This window comes from Anoplopoma fimbria, chromosome 9 (genome assembly GCF_027596085.1).
Source record: "Anoplopoma fimbria isolate UVic2021 breed Golden Eagle Sablefish chromosome 9, Afim_UVic_2022, whole genome shotgun sequence".
Classification (NCBI taxonomy): domain Eukaryota; kingdom Metazoa; phylum Chordata; class Actinopteri; order Perciformes; family Anoplopomatidae; genus Anoplopoma; species Anoplopoma fimbria.
Window position 1 is genome coordinate 18111368 of NC_072457.1, and position 13541 is coordinate 18124908.

The 13541-nt window shown below is 44.5% G+C and overlaps 1 protein-coding gene across 1 annotated transcript in view; it reads right to left on the reverse strand.

Moving 5' to 3' along the window:
- Window positions 1-13541, reverse strand: part of sorcs3a (sortilin related VPS10 domain containing receptor 3a) — a 239875-nt gene that overhangs the window by 114025 nt on the left and 112309 nt on the right. Inside the window, exon 3 of the mRNA XM_054603842.1 lies at window positions 4202-4301. Coding sequence (XP_054459817.1) covers window positions 4202-4301 — 100 coding nt within the window. The remainder of the gene's footprint in view (window positions 1-4201; window positions 4302-13541) is intronic.

Genomic DNA, 13541 nt, shown 5'->3' on the forward strand with positions numbered 1-13541 from the left:
CATAACAGCGTGCACTAGAACCCATCAATAACAGCGTGCACTAGAACCCATCAATAACAGCGTGCACTAGAACCCATCATAACAGCGTGCACTAGAACCCATCATAACAGCGTGCACTAGAACCCATCATAACAGCGTGCACTAGAACCCATCAATAACAGCGTGCACTAGAACCCATCAATAACAGCGTGCACTAGAACCCATCATAACAGCGTGCACTAGAACCCGTCAATAACAGCGTGCACTAGAACCCGTCAATAACAGCGTGCACTAGAACCCATCATAACAGCGTGCACTAGAACCCATCATAACAGCGTGCACTAGAACCCATCAATAACAGCATGCACTAGAACCCATCAATAACAGCGTGCACTAGAACCCGTCATAATAGTGTGCACTAGGAAACATTGATATGGAAACAGTGGTCTCCATAGAGACTAGACTCCTACTGTAAGTGAGCTGCTTACAGCCCTCTGACCTCAATGGCCTACAGTTCCACTTGTCTATCACATTGTTGCTCGGAGCACCAGACTAGCTGAGTTCAACACACGAGGGCAAATCAGATTTACTGCCTGATACTGAGCCGGGTATCACAGCGTCGGGCTTTAGAACCTGCACAATTCAATTCAGCTAATGTGGAAGCAGGATGGGAATTTTTCCTAACAGGAGAGTAAGAAAGGTTAGGCTATTATTTCATCAAATTAAACTGATAGAAGATTGAGTCAGATGGTAGAAGATGCAGTGCAAACAACATACTGATCAGTTAACTAAATTCTTAGAATGTTAGAAAAAAAATGAAATGACGAGTAACAACTCTCGGGCAGATTAAAGACTTTGGCAGATGGTTGGCAGCTGGCAATGCTCATACTCTTTTTCTGGCTCTTTTTGTGTAGCTTAACCTTCTTAAATCCCACTTGGTGGTTTCTAGACATATCCATATGCAGGAAGGAGGCAATGCCATGAATTAACACGTCCATCGTGCACCCAGATGGCTGTACCATAAATTCCCAAATAAGAGGCGGTATGCAGACACTGAACACGTAAATGAAGAAGGCTAAAATATATTTGAGAAGGTGTTGAACTTCCTGTATATTCTATGTTAAAGCTCCCATAGGAAATTCAGCATAATGTAAATTCACACAGCACTAATTCAATCTGTAGAGCAACAGATTCGGTATCAAGGTCGCAGTTTTAAATATTTCGTGAATTGAAACAAATCAAAATAAAAACTCAATTCAATTACTTGGTCATGTTTAATAAAATCATCATGTTTTTCAATTCAATTCAGTTTATTTTGTATAGCCCAGAATCACAAATTACAAATGTGCCTCAGAGGGCTTTACAATCTGTGCACATGCGACATCCTCTGTCCTTCCCTCACATCGGCACAGGAAAAACTCCCCTAAAAACCCCTTTAACAGGGAGAAAAAAGGAAGAAACCTCTGGGAGAACGACAGAGGAGGGATCCTTCTCCCAGGATGGACAGAATGCAATAGATGTCATGTGATGATTTCGCCAACTTCTTTGACAAGAAGGTAAACGATATCAGATCCTCCTTCTCTCAGCCCCCCTCTCCCTGTCCACCCTCTCCCTCTCTACCCTCTCCAGCTCTTCCCCCTCAGCTCCCCCTTCCCTCTCCACACCCCATCTTACCCTATTTTGCTCCCCTCTCCCCTAACGAGGTCCTCGACCTTGTTACATCTAACCGCCCCACCACGTGCTTCCTTGACCCAATCCCCTCCCCTCTTCTTCAGTCTATTGCCACTGAACTCCTTCCTTTCCTCACCCACCTCATCAACACATCTCTCGTCTCGGGATGCTTTCCCTCGGCTTTCAAGACTGCCAGAGTCACCCCCCCTTCTGAAAAAACCATCACTTGACCCCTCTGATGTCAAGAACTTCAGACCGGTTTCTCTTCTACCCTTTCTATCCAAAACACTTGAACGCGCTGTCTCTAAACAACTGTCTTCCTACCTCCACCAGAACAACCTCTTGGACCCCCACCAGTCCGGGTTCAAGGTGGGTCACTCGTCAGAGACGGCCCTCCTTGCGGTGACAGAGTCGCTTCACGCTGCGAGAGCGAACTCTCTCTCCTCTGTCCTGATTCTCCTGGACCTGTCAGCGGCGTTTGACACGGTGAACCACCAGATCCTCCTCTCCACCCTCGAGGGGATGGGCGTCTCAGGCTCTGCACTCTCCCTGTTTGCATCCTACCTGACAGGCCGTTCCTACCAGGTGACATGGAGGGGGGCCGTGTCGGAACCACGCATGCTGACTACGGGGGTTCCACAAGGTTCAGTTCTGGGCCCCCTTCTCGCTCTACACAACATCTCTGGGTTCTGTTATTCGCTCGCATGACTTCTCTTACCATTGTTATGCCGATGACACCCAGCTGGTCTTGTCATTTCCTCCCGGTGACACCCAAGTGGAGGCACGCATTGCTGCGTGCTTGGCTGACATCTCGAAGTGGATGGCGACACACCACCTGAAGCTCAACCTGGACAAAACCGAGCTACTGTTCCTCCCGGGGAAGGGTTGCCCGCACCGAGACCTGTCCATCACCATTGATGATGCCGTGGTGACGCCAACTCGGACTGTGAGGAATCTGGGTGTGACCCTGGACGACCAACTGTCGTTCTCAGCAAACATTGCATCGGTCACACGCTCCTGCAGATTCCTCCTCTACAACATCAGGAGGATTCTCCCCTTCCTCACTGAGGAGACGGTGCAGGTGCTCTACAGGCTCTGGTCATCTCTGGGGCGACTGGTTGCCCCGTCGCTCAGAGGTCCCTGCGGCCGATCCACCCGGTCACAGCTTCTTCCTGTCCTGACCCCTCAGTGGAGGAATGAACTCCCCACTGACGTCAGGACAGCAGAGTCACTGCCCATCTTTAAACTCACCTCTTCATGATGATATATAATATATACTACTGATTGTAAGTCGCTTTGGATAAAAGCGTCTGCTAAATGACTGTAATGTAATGTAATGTAGTACTACCCTGATAAAGAAGCACTACCCTGAGCCTTCCTCGTAGCACTTATTGCATTCGTATTAGTTGTTGCAATTATTGCATTCGTATCAGTTCGCTGCACTTATTGAATTCGTATTCGTTTACTGCACTTATCCTATTCGTATTAGTTCGTTGCACTTATTGTATTCGTATTAGTCTGTTGCAATTATTGTTTTCGTAGTATTTTGCCTCTGCACTGTACTTTTGCTCTGGTTTATGCTTTTAGATGCTTGTTTAAGAAAGGAGATGCACTTATGACTTCTGGTGACTAGTAGTTCTCTTGAATACCTATGTTGAATACACTTCCTGTAAGTCGCTTTGGATAAAAGCGTCTGCTAAATGACTGTAATGTAATGTAATGTAATGTGTACAGAATGAACAGCACCAGTTTGTGGTGTTATTTAAGTGAGGGATAAAAATTTAAACAAGTAAAAGTTGACTTTTGCTTTTACAAAGGACATGAGCAGTTGATGTATGGGAACAACCAGGCTGCAATTCCATATCCATCGCTGTGAGATCATATCATCTACTCCCTGAAAGAAAGCTAGTCAATAGCATTATTTACGTGTATTGTGAAAGTGTTGTCATTGTACTTCATACTCATATGAATCATCTGCTCAGTGTGCAGGCAGCTTTTTTTCCCTTTTCCTTGTTTATCCTTTTTCACCTGACATCCTGTTGGCATGTGAAGCATCAAATCAAAAACCTACCACAAACGGGAGGGCTTATGCCATTTGACATTTTTTAAAGTAGCTTAACAACAATCTGAGAGAAACTGGGACGTGGAAGTGGTTGTAGATAAACAGTGAAAGACAACAGTATTTCTCTTCCACAAAATAAAAAGTATGACATGACTCTGTAGTCGTGATACAATCACTGATGTGGAAATGTGTATTATCTTGGATTCATCATGGCTCCACGTACACAAGTATACCGTTTTGAGTTTGCATCACTAACATTCAAGCAGATCACAAAAAATTTGACTTCTTATTAAAATATTGTAAAGGGTATAAAGGTATGTCTCTTTCATAAACCTGTTTTAAAAAAGTCCTGGTTGTCTTCTGCAGGTGAGGCCACTGTTTAACAATTTACACGGTATGAATATTTTGAACAAGAAAAACACAGCTTGTATTTCCATAAGCGAGAGAATCAGCACAAACTCTGAAAATCAATGACTTGCAGCTTCTCACCTTTCTCTTGTTAGTTGGACAGACGTACAGGTAACTCAGGACAGTCTTGGATCCAACTTTGTCGTTCATTCTCTCGTATGTGGAGCCATAGTCAGTAGATCTGAATGGAGGAAAAAAAGAGAAATACTATAGATAAACCTGAGCATAGTGAACGTTTGCTGACTATCTATAGGGTTAACAAACAGACTAAAGATCACTTGGACATTGTGCGATTCATGTCAAATGGTATTGATTTTGCAGTGATGAAAAAGAATGTAATATCACACCCCAGGGTAAAACAACAAGCCCATGCAGGGTGGTATGGTACTGTTTATATTCAGTTACTCTGTGCAAGTGTAAAATCATTGGCAATAGAACAAGAGAAGGTTGACCAATCATCTACAGCTGCCAACAAAAACGAACCATTGGAAAATGTCTGGGGACCCGACTCTGTAAATAATTAATTCTCTCCCCATGACTACTATGAAATAAAATATGTCGAGTGCCAAAACATGTGGATGTTCCTGAACTCATGGGCTTTAATAATTTAACAGTGGGAATGAGCCTGTTAGCCAGCCTAGTCCCTAGAAACTCCACATGAATCCATCATCACTAGTAACTACCCAATCTGCTTTCAAGTAGAATATTACAGCATTTACAGGGCTGTTCGCTTTCCCTTTTTTCTGTGAAAGCTGCATTCATGTGCCCAGGATTTTCAAATGTTTTTTCTCAGTGGGGACCTAGGCCCCCACCCACAACTGTGGCATAACTCCCATTTGGATTTTCAGTCTACTTCACAGTGTTATGAGGAAAGTGAAGATGATACCTCTTTCAACGCTGATTCCTTTTTTAGTCAGAGCCTACTGCTTGTGCTCCTTCACGTGGTTTCAGTGAAATTGCACAGAGATTTCTTTCATTTGAATTCATTCCAGAATGCCTCTGAGAGACACAGTAGTTGCCATGATTACAAAACACAATATGAGTTCGACAGACAGCATCATTTCCACAGCACATTCAAGTGGAGGTGTGTGGAGAAGTGCTGCTCTGAGAGTAATCCTGAATTTGGAGCAGGGGCAGTGAACTGTTGGCCTCTGCGTAACTCTGTTGGAGCCTCCTGAGATGAGACTTCAGAAATAGCATAGAAACATATGTTGTTTTTGGCATGACATGGGTAAGCACAAGAGCCAGGCATGCCTTCATCAGCTAGTCATGCATCAGTAATGCATATGATTAGATTTATTTAATGGAAATGGGGCTATCTGGTGCAGACAGCAGCAGATATCAGCTCTCGGATGTGGACCAAGATTAAATGTGACCCCCCCCCCAACACTCATATCCTGCGCAAGAGAGCTGATACATATTAAAATGAAAATTAGCTGATTTTATTAAAGTAAATGGCAGAATGACAAAAGGATGGTACCCACCTACATTATATATTTGCAGTGGGAAATGAAATGAGGAAATGGTCAAGATGGGCAGTGGCAAGGCTGCATGATGGGCCAGTGGTTACACAGTGGTTACACATTCCTAACACAGGTCTGTTGTCACCAAGACATTTTACTGTCTGCTCATTGTTCTCACACTTTTGCTATACTAAAGCCGTAGATGGCACCTTTTGGGCAGCGACCTCATAGGTTTTAGTCAAAGATGTGGTAGAACTTCAAAATGTCAACAAAAACATTGAATTACTTTTTCATAAACTTAAAAAATAGTGAATACAAATGTAGGTGTGACAGGGTTAAATAAACCAATGCAGTTTAACAAATAAATGATGTACTCTCAAATTCGCTGTAAGACTTTCTGTGAGCATGATTTAATTATGTAACCACTTTAGGACAATTGATATACATTAGACACTAACAACAATATAGCAAACGTTAAAACGTTGTAACCTGACCGAATAGGTCATCAAAATAAAACATTTGTGTGCTTTTTGGATGAGTGTGTGTGTGTGTGTGTGTGTGTGTGTGTGTGTGTGTGTGTGTGTGTGTGTGTGTGTGTGTGTGTGTTCTATAAGCACTTCCAGCTGACAGGTGTGGTATATCAAGATGCTGATTAAACAGCATCATTACACAGATGTGCCTTGGGCTTGTCACTATAAAGTTCCAGTCCAAAATGGGCAGTTTTATCTCACAACACAACGCCACAGATGTCTGAATGTTCATTTCACTACCATAAGCCATCTTCAACATGGTTTCTAAGAAGTGGGCAGTACATAGTGTAACCACTCCAGCCCAGGAACTCCAAATCAGGAAACGATATCTGCAATACGGTCTGACCAGCCAGGACAGCTGATGTAGCAGTTGGTTTACATAGCCACAGAAAATCTGAACAAACATAAACGCTCTCAGAGAAGCTTGTCTGTGCTACTCGCCTCAACAGGGGCTTTGACCTTACTGCGTCATCTTAACCAACTTGAGTATGCAAGAGCTCACCTTTGATGGCGTCTGGCACTTTGAAGAAGTTTTCTCTTCACAGATAAGTCCTTGTTTTCACTGAACCGACAGGTGGTTAACAGCGTGTATGGAGTCGTGTGGTCATGCGGTTTGTCAGCATGGTGATCAGAGGGTTATGGTGTGGGCTGGTATGAGCTATAGACAACCAACACAGCTATATTCTGTTGACGCTGATTTCAATGCACAGAGATACCTTGATGGGATCTTGATGTGCATTGTTTTGACATCTATCCACCTCCATCACCTCATGTTGCAGCATGGTGATCCTTGTCCCAAGGATCTGTGAAGTCCCTGAAGCTGAAACATCCCAGTTCTTGCATGGTCTGCATGCTCACCAGATATGTGACCAATTGAGCATATCTGGATGCTCTGGACCAGAGCGTACCACAGCGTGTTCCAATTCCTGCCAAAATCCAGCAACTTCACACACTCTTTGAAGAGGAATAGGGTAATGCTGTGTTACATCGAATCCCCACAGGCAATGCACCTCCCTCCAGGGAGCGGTACAGGCCAGTGCCCCCTAACTGTTACCACGAATGAAGGTCCCTCCTCCAGACCCTGCTGGAAAAGGTGGTCATTAAGGAGAGCAGCAGCCCCAGTGCAGCATCAGTTGTTTAGATTAAGAAAAAGGATGGAGCCTGGACGTATTGAGTTGACTACCGACGGTTGAATGCCCTCACCCATAAGGACGCCTACCCCTTGGCACGCATCGAAGAGTCCCTCACCACACTACGTCTAAAGCAGAGTGGTACTCAACTTCAGACTTTGCCGGTGGCTACTGGAAGGTTGAAATGGACCCAGTTGACAGAGAGAAGACCACTTTCAACACACTGCTGGGGCTGTTTGCATTTGAGGGGATGCAATTTGGACTATGCACTACAGGGACGATCCAAAGGCTGACACAGCGATGTCTGGGTTCACAGGTAAATGATTCCCTCTTAATCTACTTATAAACTTTTGACCGACATCTCTCTCACCTAGAACGAGTGTTTCAGAAAGTTAAAGGTCATGGACTGAAACTGCAATCAAAGAAGTGCAAGCTGTTTCAAACTGAGGTGCATTACTTGGGATTTCTAGTGAGCCAAAAGGGAGTGTCTCCTGACCCTGAGAAGGTCAGAAGGGTGATGGATTGGCCACCAGCCACTATAGTATGCCACATACGTTCCTTTCTTGGATTTGTAGACGCTTTATCCCTGCCTTTGCAAAAGTTGCTGCCCTCTTGCATGCATTGACACATGGAGCTAAACAGTAAGCTCAAAAGTACCAGCCCGTAGAGTGGGACTTTAACTATGTCCTTAAATATCGCCAAGGGAAAGAAAGTGGCAATGCCGACGCCTTGTCATGGAGGCCGACTTTATCTGTGTTTTACTGGCTAGGGGAAAGGGATGACATCCATCAGTGGTCAACGAACTGTGGCACCAGAAATCACATTGTGAGGTAAGGGCGCCCCTAAATTCTATTCCACCTCTTGCCCACTTGAATTGGTAGCTGTGGATTATTTGTCCTTTGGGAGGCCTGGAGATGTGTACCCCTTAGTCTTGGTTGCAGTGGATGTGTTTTCTAGGTTTGCGTGGGCCATACCAACAGGGGACCAGACGGCTGGTACGACAGCCAAAGTATTGTGGACACACATCATCGAGCCATTTGGCTGCCTGGAAAGGATCCATTCAGACCGGGGAGCAGCTTTTGAATCAGCGGTCGGAGCTATGCCAGATGTACGGAGCCAGGAAGGGTCGTGCAACAACATACCACCTCCAAGGCAACGGCTCAGCAGAGAGGTTCAATCATACTCTGCTGACCTTGTTGAGCTCCTTGTAAGAAGAGGAGCAGACACAGTGGTCTCTCTCCTTTCTTTGTAAGGTTTGAAAGGCACGCTGCCTTCCTTTGGATATGCTGATGGGAGCCCCTATCCCAGCAAAGGTCAACTAACAGAGAGGATGTGTCCAAGCGCAACATCGGACATTGTCGCAAGCATATTTAACCGTGTCAAAGTGCTCCACGCTCAGACACGCCCGAGATAAGTAGAGGTGTAATAAAAAACGGACGGCGCTACCACTGCTGCCTGGAGAGAGAGCTTTGGTAAAGAACTGTCGCTGGTGGGTACAGGGCAAACTGAGCCCTAGGTGGGTACATGAGCCATTTGTTGTTATACCCAGTCTCTCTTCAGACAGTCCGGCACCTAGGATTCAACCTGGAGGTCGCAATGGCCGAGTAACAACCGCTACCCCACAAGATGCCCGGAGGTGAGCATGCTTCTTCCTCTGCCCCATGTAGGCCACTCTGGATTCCAGCCCATAGCACCACAGTGGAGAGCCAACCATTGGCACCTCCGGCACAGAGGAGAAACCGCACCTGAAGGCCTCAAACACACCTGAGGTGCATCACACAAGCACAGGCGAGGTGCGAAATTGGACCCTGATTGATAAATACGCTGCTGGGGCGAGGAGCGAGCAGGCAGAGAAAAGCAGGACCTGGTGTGGTGCGATGGGAGAAACAGCGGACAAGCACTCAGGCACCCCACATGACCAGCAAAGTGAAGGTCTCCCCAACCAGGAAGAGCCTGCTGGTACATTTTTTTAAACTTGCAACTCCATTATTGCTCGTACCAAAGAGTTGGCTGTTTCTTTAAAATATAAAAATACTTTTAAAACTAGAACTCTGGGGTGTGTGTGTGTGTATCAAGACTGGGATCGTGAAAATAACCAAGCAGTTTCTGCTTATAAGACAATTACATTCTTATCTACAAAAATTGTGTGCAGAGACTATATCTGTGGTTATTGAGAGCACTTGTTTCTGTCATGGTTTTGGTTTTTTGTGTTTGGTTTGTTTGAGTTTTTTCTGTTTCTCTCTCCCTCTTCTCCCCCTCCCCTCTGTGTTTCTTATTTTCCCTGCTATAGCTGTGTCCCAATCCAGCAGCGGCATCCTTCGGAGGGTGTATTTGTAGACCGATTACGTCACAGCGGCCGTCCCATTTCGTCGACTCCTTCTAATGCGGCCGACAAATGCAGCCTACTTTTCCCAGATTCAGAGGATACAACTGATGGATCCTTCACGGCCCAACATATCCCAAGATGCATTGCGTGCTGGTGAAGTTGATTTTTTTTTTTAATCGACATGGCGACTATTGGACCAGCAACGGGAGAATTAACATTAAATATAATTATTGTGTTTTAACTCACGTGAATATCTACAGATACAAGTGTTACTAAAAACAAGGGACCTGATCAGATCACACTGATGTTAAAATGATCGGTTAAGTTACGTGACGCTATTAACTAACCAGCTAACGCTACCGAGAGCCGCTGCGCTATTTACAGCAGCTCGTCCATTTTAATATTTTAACTTTTTTATACTCTTTTATGACAACCGCAGCTGGTTGCTAGGAGACGGGAGCGGCAAAAGGGTGGGGGCGCGAAAAGCTGGTGACGTAAACAGAAAATCATTTGTGCACCAGACCGTCTCATTTCAGAGACAGCTCGGTCCAGCCTTCACGGTATTCAAAAGACCCGGCCCACGTAGACCACGAAGGCTGGGTCCTCCGAAGGCTGCAGCTGCTGGATTGGGACAGGCTAGTGTGTGTGTGCGGCAGAAGGCGTGGCTGGTTTTCCTCCGGAGCGTTAACGAGGTACACCCGGCGTCAATCATCCTTAATCACCTTCTCAATATAAGCCCCGTCATGAAGCCACTCCTGTGCCAGATAATTCCGTCTTGTTCGGTAGTGGTTTAGTGAATGTTGCTCTCTAGTGAAAGATTGTACTTTTGCTCTAGTTCCTTGGCTTTTTGTAATTCTCACATTAATGTTAGTTTTTGTTCTTTGTAATCAACCTTTTTTGTGTGTTTTTCATTGTGGGCATCGCTCCCTACTTGAGTTTTTGTCACCTTGTTTCCTGCCTGTGCTTATTGGTTTTTTTTTTTCCCCCTTTGAATTAAATATTTACTAGAAACCCCCAGAGTCTGTCTCAGACTTTGTTGGTCCAGAACATTTACTAAAACCTTAAGAGTTTAAGCTCTATTCCACTCTCCGTTAACATAATTGTTGGGCAGTAAATGTGTTAAGATTCTGATCATATTGGACTCTTAGATTTTTTTTTTTATGTGCCTTCATTTTGGATTTGAGTGAATATGTTTGTCTGGTAGTGGCGCTTCACATTGCCGCTTTTAATAATCGCCACAGTCTCTGAACAAAGGAGACATACTGGTTTAGAACTGGAACATATAACAGTCTGTACATTCTTGTTTAAAGGCTCTGGTCTCGCTGTCCACCCCGTGTAAAAAAACTACTCTGACTCACGTACTTCTCTGACTATTTGGTCTCCCGCCTCGTCTCTCCCGTGTGTGTATATCTCACTCCAGCCATGATGCTTTTCGGAATACACATATTTGATTGGCTGAGTAGCATCATGTCATATGTTAACAACGCATGCAATTGGTTGGTGTGTTTACTGGACCACTGAACGAGTGCCGTATCGGATGTGAAAGTTGAGATGTTAAAAAATAAGTGCTCCATCAAAATGAAATAATTCTCAATTATCTATCAGTTTAAGGTCCAGGTCGGCACAATGGCATCTGGGTCTGAGCCCGGGCTGCAGTCCGCCTGTTAGTGACCCCTGATCTATAAGACTCCAGTTGATGATGTCACATAAGGAACAATTATTATTATTTATTTTTTGGGGGGAATAATTGACTGAAGAATCTGCTAAAAAAAAGCACAGAAAGATGTTTTTGTGAAAGGAAAGGACTTTATTCAATTTTATACGTCATATCCCAAGTTCACTTTTGTCGAAGGCCATGAGGGACATGACAAAATAGGTGGTGTCAACTGAACATTTTTATTGACCAAAAAGGACGAAACCAAAAATAGGATCCTTATCAGCCTTGTATCACTCTTGCAGGAATGCATTTAAAAAAAAGAAAAGCATGTAGCCATGTTACTAGCAGACATGAATAACCCTTAGGGTACTTTACCAAGCGTCATAATGTTATGCAACAAGTGTAAATTGAGAAACAGTGAATGTATTTTGTTTGTTTCAGACAAAACTCCAAAGGACCCCTCTAAAGGGCAACACCTGCATACAATGTAACTCAGTACAATACAGACGTCCAGCAGTTAATATCTCTGTGATGTTTTTAATATTCTGATATTTACTGTGAAAATATGAAAGCTCCAGTTATCTACTGTCACCTGCAATGTGTTCACTGTACAGTGAAGAACAATTATACCAATAAAATGTCAATTGAATGAAACGATTAAATCAACAACTTTAAATAACAGCTCAGTTGATGTCAACCTTTGGTTGTAATGTCTGATGAATACAGTTACTTTTTCCACAATTGAATTTACACAAACTGAACGTCTTTGTAACAGGCTCCAGACAAATGTGGCCTTCAGGAACTGACAAGCCCAAATTGATCTAACTACAGTTGGTGGTGTACATCTATGATTGTCTGTACATTAAGGTTGAGTAGATATTACAATGTTACTGATTATTTCTAAGGATTGAGGATCTATGAGGATATGATGCCCTGTCTGATATATTCCTCTGTCTGCATATAGCACAAGACATCTTCAGCTGGTCACCGAAGAATGAAAAGAAGAAAGGAATATACTGCTACTGCCTTATTTGTTCACCCTGAGGAATACTTCCAGTATGCTTTTTGTAAAAAGTAACCTGACAAGCAGTTTGTGAGCTTTCCTGTTTCAGGCTTGCGGTGAAAGATTTCAGCTGTTGTTTGTGATTATTAGTAAGAGAATAAGGCAGATTTGAATAAAGATGTTACATCATACTGTCTTGAGTGGAAGATTTTCTCAATAAGTCTGTGAACATGAAACAGGCTAATCACACTGCCAAAATCATGTTCTTGGAAGTATGGTATTTGAAGAGCATTATTGATTGCAAAAACGTCTTCCATCACCCTCTGTTCTTCAACACTATCACCGCCAAGACGCTCCGACAGACTTTTTGGTATTTATAATGTCAATAACTCAGTTTAATATTGATCCTCTATAGACCTTCATCAGTAAACCAGACCATCAGAGAGGAGATCGTCTGTTAATAAAGTTATTCTTAAAGCTCGTCATCGGAGCCACCGGGTCGGATTCTGGAGAAATCAAATGAAATCATGAAGGTTCACCAGAAACTCCTTCAGCTCAGACTCCAGCGGGGCCTCCAGCAGAGACCAGTCCACCATGGACAGACCCAGATCCGTGGACAGACCCAGATCCCAGCCAGTCCACCAGACCCAGATCCAGCAGAGACCAGTCCACCGTGGACAGACCCAGATCCAGCAGAGACCAGTCCACCGTGGACAGACCCAGATCCAGCAGAGACCAGTCCACCGTGGACAGACCCAGATCCACAGACCCAGATCCAGACCAGTCCACCGTGGACAGACCCAGATCCAGCAGTGACCAGTCCACCAGACCCAGATCCAGCAGAGACCAGTCCACCGTGGACAGACCCAGATCCAGCAGAGACCAGTCCACCGTTGACAGACCCACATACGGCTTCACCGCAGCCTTTGACCTTCAGCTCTGGAGGAGACTCTGCTGCTGCCAGGAGCAGATCTTCTCCTCCCTGCTCCTCCCTGCTGGGAGCTAACACCGACGCCTCGCTGCTGGAGACCCAGGCCGTATTTTGGGCCCACTGGACTGAGTACTGAGCGAGCAGGCTGTCAGACCCTGCTACTGCTAAATTAGAGGTTTTCTAAAGGGACTCAACACCTAATGAAAGTTCCTCATAGCTGCTGTAAATAAAAAAATAGAACCTTTCAGTCCACTTTTCAACAACAACACTATATTTCTAAGTAATAATACCATCTCATATTCCATTGCACAAAGCATTTGCGATAAGAGCTGCCACACAGCCAAGGCATCATGGGAATTGGTAGTGGACAGCCAATTACAA